The sequence below is a fragment of the Octodon degus genome, unplaced genomic scaffold (assembly GCF_000260255.1).
Source record: "Octodon degus isolate 3935 unplaced genomic scaffold, OctDeg1.0 scaffold00026, whole genome shotgun sequence".
Taxonomy (NCBI): Eukaryota; Metazoa; Chordata; class Mammalia; order Rodentia; family Octodontidae; genus Octodon; species Octodon degus.
The window spans coordinates 9,253,831-9,272,476 of record NW_004524602.1 but is presented as its reverse complement, the minus strand read 5'-3'; the positions used below and the strand labels follow the sequence as shown (position 1 = coordinate 9,272,476).

Sequence of the window (18,646 nt, the reverse complement as noted above, 5' to 3'; positions counted from 1 at the left end):
TAGACGTGACCCAGCTTCCACACCAGCCCTTCTCACCTCTGTTTAGCGACAGCCTCTCCCCTTCTGCTTCTCGGCAGCACAGTGCACCTCTTCTTGCTCAGTATGTCCTGGCTGAGCACCCCCCCCCCCCGGTCTCCTCAGCCGTCTCACACGGGCTGCTGTCTCGGGCCTGCAGTCCTCCTGGACTGGAGTTCCGGGACCACTGGCTGCTCGGTACTCCGTGCTCTCTGAGGGACTGCATCAACCCTTAAAATTTCAAACCACACAAATACGGACGATTCCCCATCAGTAGCACAGTGGACATCAGCTACTACCTTCAGTTTCTGTTCACCAGCCTGCTGGCTACTGGTGCCTGCAAGAGGACAGTGACTGCGAACCCCGCAAAGAGCCCACCACGGCCCGTGCGCCATCACTTCACCACGCCTGCATTAGGGCCTCAAGCTGATGATGTGCGGGGCGCAGTTCATCTCCTTGTTAAAGCACCTTCCTGTCCTCCAGGCTTCAGCCCACCTTTTGGCACAACCATTTTCCTAACCTCCACCCACCGAAGCCCCTGCGACGTGGTCCCTTTGCTCCCCACACCTCCCATTCGCCCTGGTTCCACACTCCCCCACGTGCACTGGCTTCCTAACTGGTCCCCCAGCCTCCAGCCTGATCTCCTGCAGTCACATGGCTGGTGCTGGCCTTCTGATACTGTAACAAAATACCTGTGACAACGAGGGTTTGCCTCCCAGCTTTGAGGTGTTAGCCCACGGATGCTTGGTTGCACGTTGCTGTGCATCATGGTAGCCAGGAGGCAGAGACAGAAAAGTGCCAGGATCCCAGCACCCTTCTGAGGTCTTGCCTCCAATGACCCGAGGCCTGTCCACTAGACCACATCTCTTAAAGGGCCCACTACCTCCCAGTGGTGTCACAAGCCATTAGTGTTCCCCACTGTCTTCAGTCCACAGCACAAACTCTCAGGACTTTATCATGGGACACCAGCCACTGCCTTTCCCCATTGAGCTCCGACCATTCCCTGCCTTGCCCTCTGCAACCTGGGCAACTATAGTTCTGCGTTATCCTCATCCCTGTGACTGGCTGGAACATCAGCCTTTCTTCTCTGCTCTCCACCACAAAGAGTTCTGTTGGCTTTCACTGATGCCTGGCAATTTGGCTAACACATCTCCTCCAGGAAGCCTCCTAACTGGTCCCCCAACCTCCAGCCTGACCTCCACTAGCGAGTGTGTTTGTCGCCTCAGGCCTGTCCACTGTGTGCTGTCTCCCTTCTTAGCTGCGAGTTCCTGGGAGCAGCGCTTAAGTTTTATTCTTGTCCCTTGGCTGCTTTTGGGCGTGACATCTTTGCTGAGTAAATGAATCAGCTGGTGCCCTACCGAGTAGGTTCCAGCCCAGCAAGTCTCTTGCATGCCTTTCCACTGGGTTAGTCTCCTGTGAGTCCTTTCCTATGAAAATGGCACCAAAACATAGTTTGTGCTTACCTTTTATTAGAGCGCTCCAAAGTTCTAGAATTTGTCCTCCCTTTATTCCAGGGGTAGCAGAATACGTGGGCAAATGAACTCCTGTCCCGTGTCTCCGTCCATGGCCAAGATCTCCAACCACCAGGCTGGGTCCACTCCTGGTCTCAGAATCCTTCTTCACACAGTTATCACTGATGGGATCTGGCCACATCTTCCTGAAGTGTGTTTAAGGCTGGGTGGCTTTTCTGCCCAAAACCTATGGTTCCCAGGCTCCTCCACACTTGGGACAGACACCACAAGTTCCTCTGATGTCACTCTGACCTTACCCACCATCATGCTCTATCTGGATTTTTCTAACAGGCGTGTTGCTTTAGTTCCATAACTGTCTGCACTGTAACTTAAGACTTCTGCTACCTCTTCTCTACCCAAATCCTTCATCGTTACAGCTCAACCCAAGCGCTGCTTCCCCTAAGTCGTTGGCACTTCAGCATGCACCAGCAGCACCACTGGGCAGAGCGGAATATGCTCTCCGGCCTCACTCAGGCTGCTCCATCTTGCTCAGGCTTCCAGCCAAGTCCCACATGCTCTCTGTCCAGCAGTACTGCTCTGAGATGCACCCTACTCCGCCCACCCCAACCTGCTGCCTTCTCCCATAGCAATGAGGCTGGTCACGGCACGCCTTGTATTCCACCTGGCATTCTGCTGTGACCTTGTCCTGTTTGTCCTGTACTGCCATCAAAGATGGGTTCTGAGTGCCTGGAAAAGACAAACCACATCCTTGAGTCTCTGCCCTCCACCGTGCCTCGTTCTGAGTCTGGCACCAGAAGGTCACTTCAGAGCTGGTTGGACCCTGATCCTTGTTTCAGCCCTCACGGGTCCAGAAGGATGAGTCTGAGGCTATCTCACTGTGTTAACAACATCCCGGGAGTTTCCTGGAGAGGTATAATGGTACAGACCATGGCTTGAACTTCAGAACAAAAGAATCTTTCAAACTACACTGATGTTTCCATGAAGTGCTGACCACCCTTACCCCACACCTTACTTAGCCCGCACTTCCACAGCATTAAAACCACTTGGTAGAGAACACAAAGGGCAGAGGCACTGACGGACTATGTCCTTGAGCACAGAAGCAGGTGGCCTCCTCATTAGCAAGCTGACCATGAGTGACTTCCACAGTGCCTATGGAGGACACACAAGGGGTTGAGAAGAATTTTCTTTCTTCCCCCAAAGCCTGTGTTCTAAAGATGCAGTAATGACCATGAGGGCCAGGTTTTGAGTGCACAGTTCTCTAATATGCAACAAAATAGAACTATATCACTGGAGAGCTGCAGTGGGGCTCGGAGGTGCTCTGAGAAAAGGTGCACCGTTAGTCTTTCCTCTACTGCTCGCTCCTCATTCTGTAAGGGGGGAACAACTTGGAATCGAGTAAGACATTTCTGACACTAAAACAACCCCATGTAAAGATGCCTACATGAAGACTGAAGCTTGTGACATTAGTAACAGTCCTAGGTGATGCCAAAATAAACCTGAGAGACTTTCTCAGACCTTTTCTGCAAACCTACACATCAGGACCACAAGGGTGGTGGATCGTTAAGCCGCAAAGGGAAACTGAGTCAGAAGCCAGAATCCTGCTTCATACATTCAGCATTGTACTTTACGAAGCACACTGTGGGAATGCGGAAAGAGAACACTGTTCTCTTAAGCTTATACCAAGGTGGTACTAGGTTCAATATAATTGACCAGATTTTATATTTTCTCTACCTATAGTCCTCTAGCAAGATTTGATATGTGATGCTACAGTGCTGTGACTAAACTGTCTAGTGTGAGTGGGAGGGTGTGAGTGTGTGTGTGTGTATGTGTGTGTGTGTAGGGTGTGAAAGGCGGGTCTAACTTACCAGAGCAGTCACTGAAACTATAAATGACAATGGTCTCTGAGTTAGGCCACTGACCTCACAAGGTACAGGCCTGCTAAATTTACCTCAGCACTGGCCAAAATTCCAGCTTAGAACAGTCTCAGCTTACCCTCAGACAGGTTCTCCCAAGAGTGCTTTTCCACAGCAGGCCAGGCAGGGCCGGGGCTACTCCACATGCTCTCTCAATGGCCACTGTGGAGACATGGACTGCCTCAAGGTTAGAGGAATCTGACAAGCCAGCACAAAAACGCTGACCCTGCCTCCCCACAGAGGGAACATGAAGTTAGCTGTGTCACTTTTCACGTGTTACCAGCAGCTCGCAGGGACGCCCAATATGCTCTGCGGTCTGGGGCCACATGCTACCATCCCCCGCCATCTAAGTCTAGTTGTCCCTGGACCCCTAGTTTCCCTCATCCGATGTGAACAAGGCCTATAAATAGAAAGCAAACAAAATGGTTCTGTCAATCTTCTCATATCCTGGCAGGACAGCCTATTTTAAAACTATAAAAATATCTACGTCTTCACTGCTCTAAAATTATTATACAACACATGATATTCCTGGGAGGGGTGTTTATTCCTGTCTCTCCCCACTTCCAGCACTCTCAGATTTTTAACTGTGATTATCTTCACCAGACACGAGCTATACCTTCCAATGAGGGCTGAGGGGCTACTACATGCCAAAAACTGCTGTGTGACAGAATGTTTAAGAAAAACGCTCACTCTCTTCCAATGCCAGCTGCATGGTCTATAATGGGCACACAGGTCAAATTAGAGACAGCAACTGTTTCTGCAGTGTTAGCTTGAGATCAGTCTTCTAAACACGACCAGTAGCACACACCCCAAGAGGCCTTTATCCTGCATGTGCCCCTGAAGGGTTCCATGCCCCAAGAGCTGAGACCTTAAAGCCTGAGCACACACTACGTACAGGGCTGGTGGCTTCTAACAAGAGGCGTCTGACAAACCCTCAGACTTTGCTGTACGCGCCTAACCCAAAGGAGGAGGTAAGGCTTACCCCACCCAGACCCCTACTGAAAACCAACAAATTCCTAATACCACACATTAGCAGGCTCTGGAAATAAATCACATTTTAATCACCTGGCTGTGCTAGATACATAAAATTAAGTTCATAGATTTTTTTAAAAAATCTGTTTCTCTTAACAATGTGGCCTAATATATTTTCTAAAATTTTCTAATAGAGACATATATGTTATGCCTTCCCATCAATGTAAAAGCCAATTTCCCTTCCATTTTTAATCAAGGGGTAACAAAGCCTCCTCAGGAATTACCACCTCAGAGAAGCACAGTCACCCCAGATCAGTTGGCGCACACATGCAGAGAGCTTCAGAAAGAGGCGGGGGAGAGGCAGCAAGCAAGGCAGTGTCCTCTGTTCCCTGGGATGCCTCTTCCTGAAGGCTCCACTCATGGGCTGACACCTCCTGGGTGGCCCGGTAGCCTCTGCAACTTTCCATTCTCTGCTGTCTCAGGCTCCCCAGGGCCTACACAGTGGTACCTCAAGAGGGCCTGAGCTTGGTTTCGCTCATGACCTAACCTTGTTCCCTCCACTCCAGGTTCAGCGCCACCCTCAGCCAGAAGGAGCTCTGGGCCTGTGTGCCAGCACCACTGTCCACACCGCTGAGACAGTCTGGAGCCATAGCAGTGACAGATCAGAGGGTGGGTGACACATACTATGCATGTGTCCACCGAAAAAGAAACTGAGATTTTTATTTGTTGTACCTTCCACTCTTTTTTGAGACTCTACTTTGGATGGTTGGCTTTTCTGGGGCTGACCTCTCCCACATCCATACGGCCCTGGATAAAAGACACAGGACTGTCCCCACAGCTACTGCCAGAAGGGCTCACAGGGAAGAGGCCTCCACACTGGGAGAGAACAAGGCGCTCAGGTGCACCGTTTACTGCTTCACCCCTGCTCAGAGAGCCTACTGCAGCAGTGATTTGTCTGGCTTTCAAGTACAAAGACGGGACACACTTGTCTTGTTCTGAGGCTTGAAGGGTGACAACACAGCTCTATTTCAGGTAAGGCAAGAGAGTGTCTTCACATAGTGGAGACACAACCAACCACCTCAGTCATCAGCACAGTGCTTCTGTGACCCGCACAGAACCCTGCCAGTTCTCTCCCACAGCCCCCACACTGTTCTCCTTTAATGCGCACCAGATAGGAAACCTTTGCTTTATTTTTGGCATTCTAAAAATGTACACTGGTTTTCCAATTCTTTGTAGTGCAAACTCAGACACCGCACTTCAAAGAAACACTCAGAAGTGTTTCCTAAGTTAGACATAAACCCAGGGGCCACTGACCCTGCCCAGCCTCTCATACTGTGGCACAAACTAAATCTGCAGCTCCCTCTTCTCATTCAAGAAAAAGCATCGGAGCTTGAGGCACAAGCTCCCTGAATGGGGATATTCCCACCTTTCGCAGGAGCTCCTGCCCTGGGGCTTGAATGTGGAGCTGTGGACTCAACACAAAGGCTGGCTGAGAACGGCAGCTTCACTGCCTTCCTCAGTAAGTTGGGGGAATCACACAGACTTCTGATACTCACCCTTCCTCACTCCCAGCACCAAGAAAAATTTTAGAAATTCTTATTGTCACTGCACTCCTCAAGGAGAAAGACTTTTCCAAACTCCCTGCTAAAAACGAACATTAAGGGGACCCTAAAAACAAATCCGGCAGCAAACATAATACTGGGGATCTCACAAGATGTGGCTGGCTCAAGTAGAAAGCATCTCAGGTAGAAGGCTGGCATCCCTGTCAGTCCAACCTAGCAGGCGTAGGCTAGTGTTCCTCATCAGAAGAAAGTCCTGCAATTTCATCTCTGTCTCCCCCGATGGCCATCCAGAAGGCCTTAGCCACCTGTGGAGAGAAGCAGGCAACAAGCTGTAGGCACCAGCTGAATTTCAGTCCTACCCTGAACTAACTTGGTCCCTAAATTTCTACACACTGTCCTCCAGTCCTCTGGCAAAATTAAAATCCTTAAATACCCTTTGACCCAGGACTTTCACATCTAAGCGCTTAAGCTAAGGATGGGATGGGAGTTGTATATGGAGGCATGTGTAAGTTGTACATGGAGGCATGCAGAGCTTCATTATTTATAGAAACAAAAAATAAACATACTGTTGGCCTAAATCTCCAGAGGGAAACTGGATAAATTATGACATAGACATATAATGGAATCCCATCAACCACGTTAACTTTCCTGCCAAGAACACATGTCATGTTGGTCCTAACAAAACAGCTAAGAGTCCCCTGATCCCAAAGCTAGGAAGACAAATGTTCTAAGTCACAATGAGGGTTCCATGTCACTCATCATACATTTGAGAAATCTTATTCTGACTGAACTAATGGTATTACTGTGTATGGATATTTAAGTTAATATCCAATGAAAGCTCACACTAAGACCCTTTATATAAAGGGTGGGTGTCCCTTATAAGTCGTATATGACAACACCAGACCTTCTGCAGACACTACCTGACTGATTTTTCTCACCTTTTCTGCGTGCAACTTTCTTTGCTCATGAGGAAGCGTCGCAGCCTTGTCTAGAGGGAAAATAGATTGTAAGAAATTTGTCTAGCAGCACAGGGGCATCCAGAAGGCAGGGATGTTCTAACACAAGAAGGTGGGACGTGGGTTTCAAAGATGTTTATACAGTGGGCATCACTGCTATGAGGAAGGTGAAATATTCCGAACCATCCAGATGGAAATGACGTAATAAACTGGTGGGGACCCAAGAAACGCCACGGTGATGCCATACACCAAAGGGCACCGAGAGGCATGCGATGGGAAGCAAGAGGAGAGTGAGGAAAGGAAATCTGCCGTGGGGAAATCTTAGCAGAGGATGGCACAGCCCCTCAAGCAGGAAATTTTCTCAGTACAGCTAAGACCAGACCCAAATCCAATGGTTATGAAATAAAATCCTACTACATGAAACAGATGAGCATCAACTTGGGAAGATGGCAGATACAATGGAGCCCGTTACCTTTCATTTCTTTCAGTTTTGAAAACAGTCTTTCAAAATTTTCCAAATCTCCTCCTCCAGTGGTAAGGCTGGCTAATTCTTGAATGTCCAGATCTAATGTGGGATCTGAAATAGCATTTGTAACATGTTATTTGTGCCTCGCCAAGGATCCAGACTGAGACAAGCGGGATGCGATACCCAGCACGTGCACCCCGCCAACAGACAACAGCTGTCCCTACAGTCTGTAGCTGTGATAAGGGAAGGAGGCTGGAGTAATGGGCTGCGGGACCTGCTTAGGTCACAGGCACTAAATGAAGTGACATGGGGGTAGTGCCCCCTGTGAAGGCCACACGAGCTCCACTAAGCAACATGGACACAGAACCAAAGGGATGCAGCACTCTGCAGCACCAGAGGTACTGGCATGTCTGCTAGGACAGCTACCACTAAGTGATGAGCCAGAGCTTCTCCCCAGCTGACAGACGGAAGGCCCTTACCTTACAATAAACTCGCCCACATGATAGCCCTTCAGAGGCGGAGCCCATTGAAATTCGCATCTCACTACAGACCCTTTATCTGCTATACCCGGCATATCCTTCTTTATCAAAGCCATTTTAACCACAAGTTTAACTCCTCCTTCAAGGCTGGCCCACAGGCTTTAGCAACTTTATCACAGCCCTGACCACCCCTCCCTCTTTCCATACCCTTCAGAGCTGCCCCAGCGAGCACTGCTGTGGCTCCTCCCAGCATTCCTGGGCCACTACTTTTGAAATAACTTTCATCTCACATAGAGTTGCCAAAATAGAACAGGATCCCTGTAAGTCTTGCAATCACCCCCCCATGAGAACACCTCAAATTGTTACGAGTATTGAAAAGCAGTGAATCTTCAGTTAGAACGACCACACAGGCTTTGCTCAGATGTCACCAGTTCTCCCCTGTGTCTCAGGGTCCCACACAGAACTTCACTGTTCCAGCTCCTTCCCCAGCGCCGTCCTCAGCCTTTGCCTTTCCTACGTAAGACACTTCATGGCCTAGTCATTCTGCACCACGGCCCATAGTCTGCTCTAACGTGTTCTCATGACAGCGTGGGCAAGACTCCAGCAGAGGTGCTGCACTTTCCGTGGGGCCTCTGCCAGGACTCCAATATCAACATGCCTTATCACTGTTAACACGGTGGCCGGGATCTGCCTGTGTTCTCCAGTGCACAGTTCCTATGTTCTCCATTGAAATCAATGAATACCTACGGGGAGAAATTTCCAGCCTATGCAAATAACCTACTTCTACTCCACCTATCATCCACTAATTTTAACCTTGCCTGCCAAAACTATTACTGTGGTATGTGCCTCATGTTGGTTTTCTATTTCCCTCATTCCTTCCTTCTGCATTTATGAAATGGAATTTGTCTATAAGGAGGAGGAGACTTTTCTTTCCCCTTCTTTATGTTAGCATGGCCTCACAGGGATTTAATTTGTGAGTTATAATCCACTCACGGGTGAGCTTATTTTGCTGGCCACACCGTTCCAAGCCCCAGTCTGTGGAAGCCCTCGGGCTAGTCCTGTGCCCTGTACACATGCACATTCCTTCCTACGCTCTTCCTTACATGTGGGCAACACAAGAGGATCCTTGCCCAGGCATGACCTCAGCCACTGCTCAAAGAGCCGGGTTCCTTCTACCTGTGCCTGGTACTGAGAAGCCAGGACCTGAGTGCTCGCTAGACACACGCAGCTACGCTATCACAGGCATGCACACATCTGTCTTTCTCTACTGGCCTAAGTTTATTTTAACCATGAGCTCATATTGATGTTAGGTTCCAATCCAATAGCAAAGGATTCATTCTAGAATTCCCCGTCATTTATTTATGTAACTTCTTTCTCTGACAATGAAAAGTCCAGGTTTCATTATATAGAAGATGTTTTATTTATCCTGTTTCCCTGAAATGAGATTTAACTGTGAAATAATCAGCCATGTAAAACTACAGCCCGCAAATGCCAGCCCCAATCAGCCTGTCTTTTTTTTTTTAACCCGCCTTACAGAGTAACTGCCACAGAAGAGAACAGTGACAGCAGGAATTTAAGCTACTTTAAAGGCCAACAGGAAGGATTCAGAAAGGAGAAGGCCGAACAAACCACAGAAGAAAAAAAGACTGTATCTAGTTTCTCTTCATATGTTTCTATAACCAATCACTTGAGTTTTCTATACAGATTATCTTAAAATCAGAAAAATAACTAAAAAACTGTTACAGCACGTGAATGACCAACAGCATGACCGTAAGGCAGGAGTATCAGTCATTCCACGTAAAGAACGCTTACTGTCAACTCTAAGGTCCTGGGCGTCTGGCTTTGGGCAGCAGACCTGGTTCTAGGCAAGAGATCCTTGAACAAGTTATTATACTTCTCTAGGTGTCACGATCTTCTCCACGGAACAAGGTTCTTCCCAAATCTCATTACCAAATGAGATACAAAAAAACTACACAAAGGATGTGAAAGGGCTTATGGATATAATGTTGCATTATTCTTGTCACCATTAATTTCGACTACTGTTCAATACTAAGAAAAAATAAAAACCTGGGAACACAGAGAACTATAAGGCTGCTCTAACACCTGGTTCTGTCTCAGCTAAGATGATGTGAATCAAGGCTTGCTAAGAGAATAAAGAGGAGATGGTACCCACGTGCCTTGACCATGCGTTCTTCTCCGTGCTTCTTCTGGACAAGGCTCACATTTATTGCTGGCACATCACCCATTCCCTCCCCCTTTCCTGCCCCCTCAACATCTATTCCAAACCCTACAGAGCTGTCTCCTGGTGGCCCAAGGACTCACCCAAAGCGCTGTCACCCTGGGTATCTGCTGTGTTAGATGCGGCACCCCGATGGTCCGGGATCAATTCTGTCCTGTCTGCTGCTGGCAAAGCGGGCTGCTTAGAGGAAAATTCACAATAACAACAACTTAGTAGCAGGCAGCTTCACAGGTAAATCCCCCAAAGGCTCACATCCCCATACTCCCTAGCTGGCTCTAAGAGCTAAAGGTAAGGAAAGAAAGAATAAGTGAGGCTCCTCTATTTAAACAAAAAAAAGGCTAAAGATTCCCTCACCCAGGAGTGGTTGCCTCAAGGAAAAACTAGCAAGTGTTACAACTTTGCTGATGCTTGCTGTATCATTTGGGAGGAGTGATGTCAATCCCAGATGAGAGGAGGATATATAGCAATTAGGCAAGAAAAAGAAAGAAAAGGGACACGATTAGGAAAACCAGTCAAATCACCCTAATACGCGGACAGTATGCTCCTATACTTAGGAGACCCCAAGGAGCTACCACGAGACCATGAGAGCTAACAGACACACTCAGCGAAGTAGCAGGACATAAAATCAATTTTAAAAAATCAACAGTTCTCTAAATCAATAATTAACTAGTTGAGAAAGAAATCAGGAAAATAATTCTATTCTCCATAGCTTCAAAAGTTTTTTTTAAAATAAACATCTAGGAATCAACCTAACCAAGGAAGTAAAAGAGCTCTGCCATGAAAATTACAAGTGCTGAAGAGACTAACTCAGACACTATACGATGGAAAGACTCGCCATGCTCATGGATCGGCAGAATTTTAGTAAAATAGCCCTATTATTGAAAGCAATCTACAAATTTTATGCATTTTTAAACAGAATTCCAATGATATTCTTCACAGAACTAGGAAAAAAAAATCTTAAAATTCATATGGACTAATGGAAGACCCAGAATAGCCAAAGCAATCCTAAGCAAAAGAGCATGACTGGAGGCATCGTAACACCAAATTCCAAGTTATACTACAAAACCAATGTAACAAAATCAGCAGGGCACTGGCACAAAAATAGACACACAGATCAATGGGATTGGAGGACAGAGAAACAAACCCACTCAACTACCACCATCTGATTCCTAAATGAAGGATCAAATACAGATGCTGAAGAAAAGATAGCCTCTTAAAAAAGGATTGGTGGTGGGCTGGGAGATAGCTCGGCAGTCTAAGTGCTTGCCTGGCAAGCGCAACGACCAGGGTCCGATCCCCAGTACCCCATGCTGTACTGGCCTGGGACCCCAGGAGTGTGTGCCTGCCACCGAAACCTGGTGTGGTGGCACATGCCTACAATCCCAGTGTTCAGGAGGCTGAGATAGGATAATCACTATGAGTCCAAGCTGAGTAGCGAGACCCTGCATCAAATAAATTAAATGATTAAAAATATTGGTGGTGGTAAAATTAGTATCTATGCAGAAGACTGAAACTATAGCCTTCCGCCATAGCAACCATCAAAGAAGAGTAGCCATGGCACTTGGCTATCTCATGGTCCTGGGTCTCAACAAGGGCCACAAGGTGACGAAGAATGTAAGCAAATGGAGGCACAGCCACAGTTGCGGACATCTCACCAAACACCAAGTCCATGCAGGACATGATCCGGGAGGTGTGCGGCTCATCCCCTACAAGCAGCGCGCCATGGAGCTGCTCAAGGTCTCCAAGGACAAGCGTGTTCTCAAGTTCATCAAGAAAAGGGTGGGGACGCACATCTGTGCGAAGAGAAAGCGTGAGGAGCTGAGCAACGTGCTGGCCGCCATGAGGAAGGCAACTGCCAAGAAGGACTGAGCCGTTCTGGAATAAACCTATGCAGAAAGTTAAAATACAAACAAACAAACAATACATATATTATGTCCATATCCAAAACCCCAAAATCAATTCAAAATACATCAAAGACCTAAGTGACCAGAAATTTTGAAAATGCTAGAAGACAACACAGGAGAAACACTTATGGATACCAAAAAAAATTAAAAGATTTCCTAACTAAGACTCCAATAGCACAGAAAATAATAGTAGGAATTAACAAATGGGACTATATCAAATTAAAAAGGTTCTGCACAGCAAAGAAAACTACTTACAAAGTGAAGAGACAGCCTACAGAATGAAAGAATTTTTTTTGCCAGACACTTTCTCGACAAAGGATTAATATCTAGACTATACCAAAAACTCAAAAAGCCCTATCAATAAATGGACAAATAAACAGGACAGGATTCCCAAAAGAAGTATTAATGCCAATGAGTTGTTTTTTAAAAAAAGGTCAATGTCTTTAGTCATTAGGGATATGCAAATCAAAATAACATTGAGATTTTATCTCACCCCAGGGAGAAAGGCATTTCTTTTTTGAGACAGGGTCTTGTTATGCAGTTGTTTGGTCTCGAACTCACTATGTATAGTGGTGGTGGTAAAATTAGTATCTGTGTAGGAGACTGAAACGATAGCTTTCCGCCACAGCAACCATCAAAGAAGAGTAGCCATGGCCCTCCGCTATCCCATGGCCGTGGGCCTCAACAAGGGCCGCAAGGTGACTAAGAATGTGAGCAAATGGAGGCACAGCCACAGTTGCAGACATCTCACCAAACATACCAAGTTCATGCAGGACATGATCCAGAGGTGTGCAGCTTCGCCCCCCCTATGAGCAACGCGCCATGGAGCTGCTCAAGGTCTCCAAGGACAAGCGCAAACTTGCAGCAAACCTCCTCCCTCTGCCTCTCATGTGCTGGGATTATAGTCCTGAGCTACAACACATGGCTGGCTAATGTTAAGCATACAAAAATAATAAACGCTGGCAAGGACGGAGTGGGAGGGTGGGTGGGGAGAAGCCCTCTGCACTGTTGGTAAGAATGTAAATCAGGCCAACAACTGTGGAAATCTGTACAAGGTTTTCTCAAAAAGCTAAGAACAGGGCTGGAGAGATAGCTCAGGGGCATAAGCACCTGCCTGGCAAGTGCAAGGCCCCAAGTTCAAGCCCTAGTACTACCAAAAAAAAAAAAGTAAATAAAAAAAGCTAAGAATAGAAAATCCATATGACCCAGACACAACATGCCCTGGTACATATGCAAAGGAATGAAAGCCAGCACAATCTAAGGATACCTGCATGCGCACGTTTACTGCAGCACAATTCTCAATAGCCAAGGTATGGAACCAGCCTAGCGCCTATCAGCAGGTGAACGGATGAAACAAATGAGGAACACCACAAAGAACAAAAGAGAGGGCTGGGGGTGGGTGCGATCCAAATGTGTGCGCGCCATGTGTGAAAATACCACACTGAAGCCCAGTACTTTATAAAATTAGTAGGCACTGATGAAAACATATTTCTAAAATTATTTTAAAAGATACACGTTATACTCAAAATGTGAAAAATGTACAGAATCAGGACACCGACTGCTTTAGGCTGATGGGAAAGCTCTGTGGAGAGAAAATGCGGTGCATGATCTCAGGCTCTGACCTAAGCAGACCGGGCCTGGGGTGCCTGAGCACCGAGGGCTGAGCCCGGACCACCAGCTCATGGAGGGCAGGGGCCTTGCCTCAGTGTGTAAGGCTAAGTGCACAGGAAATAAAACACAATTTTATTTTCTATTTAAAGATCTGGAGGCCTCGAGGAAATGCAGGTGCATTTCAAAAGACACTCTAGAAAAAAACACGCCAGCCAGCACTGCAGACCTCTCAGGAAGGCTGACGGCGGTCGGTGGTCGTCTGGGTGCCAAGTGAGCCACCTCCAATGGGCGCCGGCACAACAGGGCCATGCGAGACCCTATTCTTATTATTCTCTGCCTCCTCAGAAATAGAAAACAAAAATGACGAATGATGCAGGCATACTGAAAAGGAGAAAATAAGGCCAAAGAGGAGAAAGAATCTGAGAGTCTTTACCTCTGAGCGGTGGGTCTCTGCAGTTCCAAGGCTGTGGTTTGTCCCAGCCAATGAATTGAGAAGGCTGAAGCCTTGGTTCCTATCTGAAAAGAAAAGACACGATCATCAGGAATTTTCAATTACATTCTAAATTACTAAAATGGCTATGATGATGAGGGAACGAAAGATATTTTCTCATTATCAAAGTTCTGACTATAAGATATGGTTGATATCAACTACCATGCTATTATTTATAGCTTGGATCTAGAACATTCCTGAAAGGTCCCCAGACAGTGGCACAGCTGGGACATTGGAACTGTTAGGAGTCAGGGCTCACAGGAGAAAGCAAGGTCACTGAGGTGTCCCTGAAAAGAAGACCGAGATCATAGCCCCTCTCTCCGTCTGCTTTCCAGTCACCATGAGGCCAACAGGCCTCCTCCATATATGCTTTGGCCACACCACACTGGCTCAGCTCAGGCCCCAGAATCCATGGACAGAAACCTCTGAAACCATGAGCCAAAGCAAACCTTCCTCCTTATATCATCCTGAATATTCTGTCACAGTGACACAAAACTGCCTGACATGCATATGCTACATAAGTGTTAAAATCACAGAATTTTAATCTAGGTCAAAAATAATGATAGCATCATCATAATACATTCCATGCTTGTAATTGCAAAGATTAACAGTACTCACGTTTTAATAGTCACTATAAACAAATATTCCATTTTGAAAATTAAAAAAAAATTAAATCAGCCAAAGCAGCCCACGAAGCTTAGGGAATGCCCAATACAGGAAAAGCATAAGCCATGGAGCTGAAATAAGGAGATTTATGAATTAGATCTGAAAATTACCCGAAACCTGAGTAATTTCCAATTGTAGAAGGGAGGAGTGTCTTATGGCAGTAGTAAGGCATGAATATGCAGTAAAGAAGAACACACATGTGCTCTCAAATAAAGCAGTCCTGAGATAACTGAGTCACTGCCATTAGGCTCCCTAGACTGCAGATGGATGTCTGTATCTCAACGGAGACCAAGCCTGGAAAGGAGCGCAGAGGCAAAACACCCCAGGATTTAAGGACTCTACCTGAGACTCCCTGATAAGATTACCATCTTAGGACACAGGCCAAGGAATCTCTGTATTTAGCAAATATTCCAGTGGAGACTCTGGGATCAGAAAGTTCAAAAAGCCTTGCCTTGGAGTAGAACAGGAAACCGCACCCAGGAGTCTAACAGCAGAGATGCCAAGGGCCTTCTCTCTCAAAATCACACCACACTCTCCTTGCAGGTCCTCCCTAGGCCCTTGGGGAGCCACGCCCATCTCTAAGCCCCGCCCCACCCTGGCCCTCCCTCACAGGGACTCCAGGCCCCCTCACCTCCTCACCCAAAGGCCTGGGTGTGACAAATCAAGGACAGGGGGCTCAGTTCCAAGGCTGCCTGAGTTCTGCACTCTTTCAGAGCTGGGCATCTGTTTATTCAAACAACAACCAGCCTTTCCTTCGGCCAGTGCACTGATGATTTTAAAGCAGTTATACAGAGTCACACAAGACTTGGGGATTTTACTTGTCAGGAGGACACACGAGCATTCCTACACTTTAGGCTGTCTGTACCAAAGGCAGGATCCTGTAATAAACTACTGCTGTAAGACACTCCTCCCTCCTATAATTGGAAATTACTCAGGCTTTGGGTAATTTTCAGATCTAATTCATAAATCTCCTTATTTCAATTCCATGGCTTATGATTTTCCTCTGTTGGGCATTCCCTAAGCTTGGTGGGCTGCTGGGCTGCAACTCATGAAAAATGCAATACAGCATCAGTTTGTGCGTGTTATTAGACTAAAACAGTCCTCTTCGAACTTGGCTCCACGCAACATACACCTTCTGCTTCTGTTGCATGTTTGTGTATTACCTATTCAAAGGGACTTGTTACACATTATATGATTTGATGCTATGGCTATTTACCATGATTAAAAAACAGTACAAATGCTTAATGCCTCAATTCTTATGGATAAAATTATGAAAAAGAATCGTGGACAAAGAACTGGGCTAGTGCGCAGACAGAAAGGGCTTCAACTGTGGCTATGCCTGCCTGTATGGTTTCAGACAAATTAAACTGTGCCTCAACTTTTTGATCTGTAAATTGAGTTGGCTGCTAAACACGGTGAAGGCCCCTCATACCCTAGAAATCTGTAATGTTATAAACAGGCATCGTGTGCTCGCTTCGGCAGCACATATACTAAAACTGGAACGATACAGAGAAGATTAGCATGGCCCCTGAGCAAGGATAACACGCAAATTTGTGAAGTGTTCCATATTTCTGTGATAAGCCATACATTTATATGTAGAAGATGGGCAAGGCAATGATCCTGAGAATCTCCAGAAGATTTCTGAATCTAGCAGTTAATTGGAAAGATCCTCACCCTGACTATATATACTGACACCTGTGAACTAAGCAACTGCACTGAAGATGGCAATCTGTAATAGTAGGTTCATGCTTGGAGCGCCTGTCATTCTGGTCTTCTGAATACGGGTTGTTTTGCTGACATGCCAGTTGCTGCTGTGCTGTCTCTCAGGTAGATGATTATTCAAGAAGAAGAGGGTGGTGAATGAAGGCAGGAGACAGGAAAAGGAATGTTGTGGGTCTGTCCTGCTTCAAGGTTGTATATGGTTAGATTTTGGACTTATGTGCAAATGTAAGAATTATATAATTCTTTATGACTTTTTAAAAAATATGTTCTAATTTTTAAATGTTTGTTCACCATATTCTATAGGGACTTAAAGTTCAACATATTATAGTACTTGATGAAAAATATCTGTTCCATGTTATGCCTAAGATGTTTGATATTCAGACAGATAGTGAAGTTAAGCTTAACAGCCTAGGTTGTATGGTAATAACAATAAGCTTCTCTTCTGAAGGGTTAACAACCTAAGTTTACAGACCAAAATTAGAGAAAAAGGAGGGCCACAAGGAAAGCCAACATTTTGGCCCTAGCCTTCCAAGGTCAATTAAGACTCAGGACATAAGAGAACTTGTACTGTAACGTCATGTAACTCGGTAGTGCCCCAAATTTTCTGATCAAGGAGATTATGGGGCTAAAGAGGAAAGTGATCGATGATGTAGAGTGTGCCTAAGGAGAGTCACATGGAGAGAAAACATTCTCTCAAGCTTTCACAGAAAGCACATTGGCCAAGCAATGGCCATGACTCATCCACATGGCTGACACTGACAAAGGATCTACAATCTGAGGTACAGGATCTCAGGATAAATCCTGAGGGGACTTCACTGACCTTATCAGACCCAAAAGCTACAACTCTTGTTGCATAGGTCTTGCTTTACCTTGGTCTTAACCATACAGCAGAAAAGTATAAAAACGACGTATAAGAAGTAAAGCCATGCTGTTATGTTGAGCTGTAGGGGACTCTGGTCAACAATTTCTGACATTGCCAGTGAAGCGGAAGACCCAATACTATTATGGACTCCTGGACTCTTTTACAATATTTTGCTGAGTTAACACACCTTTAATATTCAAATAATGGAACTAAGCAAAAAAAAGGGATATAGATGAATGTCCATTTTGTATCTGTGTATTCAAAATGGTTAGGATAGATATATAATAAAAAGTTAATACATTGTGTGCTTCTAGAATTTCTGGGCTATGGTTGACCATAACTAAAAACATAGATAAGGAGAGACTAATGTGTATTAAACTCTATGCTAAAAGTGTCAGTTACAGTAGTCTGATAATTAGCCATCAATGGAACAAAGATAAACACAACAGTGTCACAGGAAAAATCTAGTCGCGCTGGTTCTTAGCACAGGCTCTTTTAGATATGACCAGAAACAAAACCACTATTGCCTCTAAAATAGATCTGAAATGGAAAATTCTCAAGGCTTAGGAATGAAAATTTATTTTTAATAGGTTCCAAGAAACTTTAAAAGATGTGAAATTGCTTAGGTATCTCTTTACAGATCTACAGACCATTAGTTCAGAAACCCATATATTCACATGAGATATTGTGATATGGGCACAGAAGAAAAGTAAGTTTAAAAAAATAATTTTCCCTTTAGTTTTTCTACCATTTCTCAGCCTTTTGGTTAAGATCAAGTATAGCACCTTTAATTTTTCTGCTCCTCTCTCATGTCTCTTTATCAAGGTAATATGATAAATATATGAATTTGGACATTAGGACACATGAGTCCCAGTTATACCTCTTACTGTGTGTCTTACAAGTTATGCCTTTTCTGTATCCTAGTACAGTATTTACATTTATGCAGTGGGTACAACAATACTCTGCTTTACAGATTACTGTAAGGGTCAAGAATAACAGGAACAACAACAACAAAAAAAGAATAACAGGAACAGCTACTGTGTACTAAATGCTAAGGATCTGCAAGGCAATGTTTTCCGCACTGAACATAAAATGCCCCTTTAGCCCTTGGCACAAACCAACCATACCTTCTACACACATGCAGAAATCAACATATTCCTTATTGTGCTGTCCCCTTTTACAAATGATTTATTTTATTGCTATTGCTTACAGACTATGACTCAAGATTAAGTTATTTGCCCCAAATCACATACTTAGAACCAGTACTTGAAATCTAGGCATCCCTAACTCTAAACTCCATTCTCTTTTCATTAAACC

The 18,646-nt window shown here is 45.5% G+C and overlaps 1 protein-coding gene and 1 non-coding gene across 3 annotated transcripts in view; one reads left to right on the top strand and one right to left on the bottom strand.

Annotated features, from left to right (window-relative positions):
- Positions 1–5,544: 5,544 nt before the first annotated feature.
- Positions 5,545–18,646, bottom strand: part of Aagab (alpha and gamma adaptin binding protein) — a 47,344-nt gene continuing 34,242 nt past the window's right edge. The window contains exons 6-10 of one of the 2 annotated variants that reach the window (XM_004628794.2): positions 14,023–14,105; positions 10,158–10,254; positions 7,363–7,467; positions 6,873–6,922; positions 5,545–6,239 (exon numbers count right to left, since the gene is read on the bottom strand). In XM_004628794.2, coding sequence (XP_004628851.1) covers positions 6,162–6,239; positions 6,873–6,922; positions 7,363–7,467; positions 10,158–10,254; positions 14,023–14,105 — 413 coding nt within the window. In that variant the 3' untranslated portion in view covers positions 5,545–6,161. The remainder of the gene's footprint in view (positions 6,240–6,872; positions 6,923–7,362; positions 7,468–10,157; positions 10,255–14,022; positions 14,106–18,646) is intronic. The other variant, XM_023712702.1, reaches the window with a different exon arrangement.
- On the top strand, positions 16,212–16,318 carry LOC111816095. Its single transcript, XR_002820603.1, has one exon. It is a non-coding gene; the product is annotated as a U6 spliceosomal RNA (small nuclear RNA).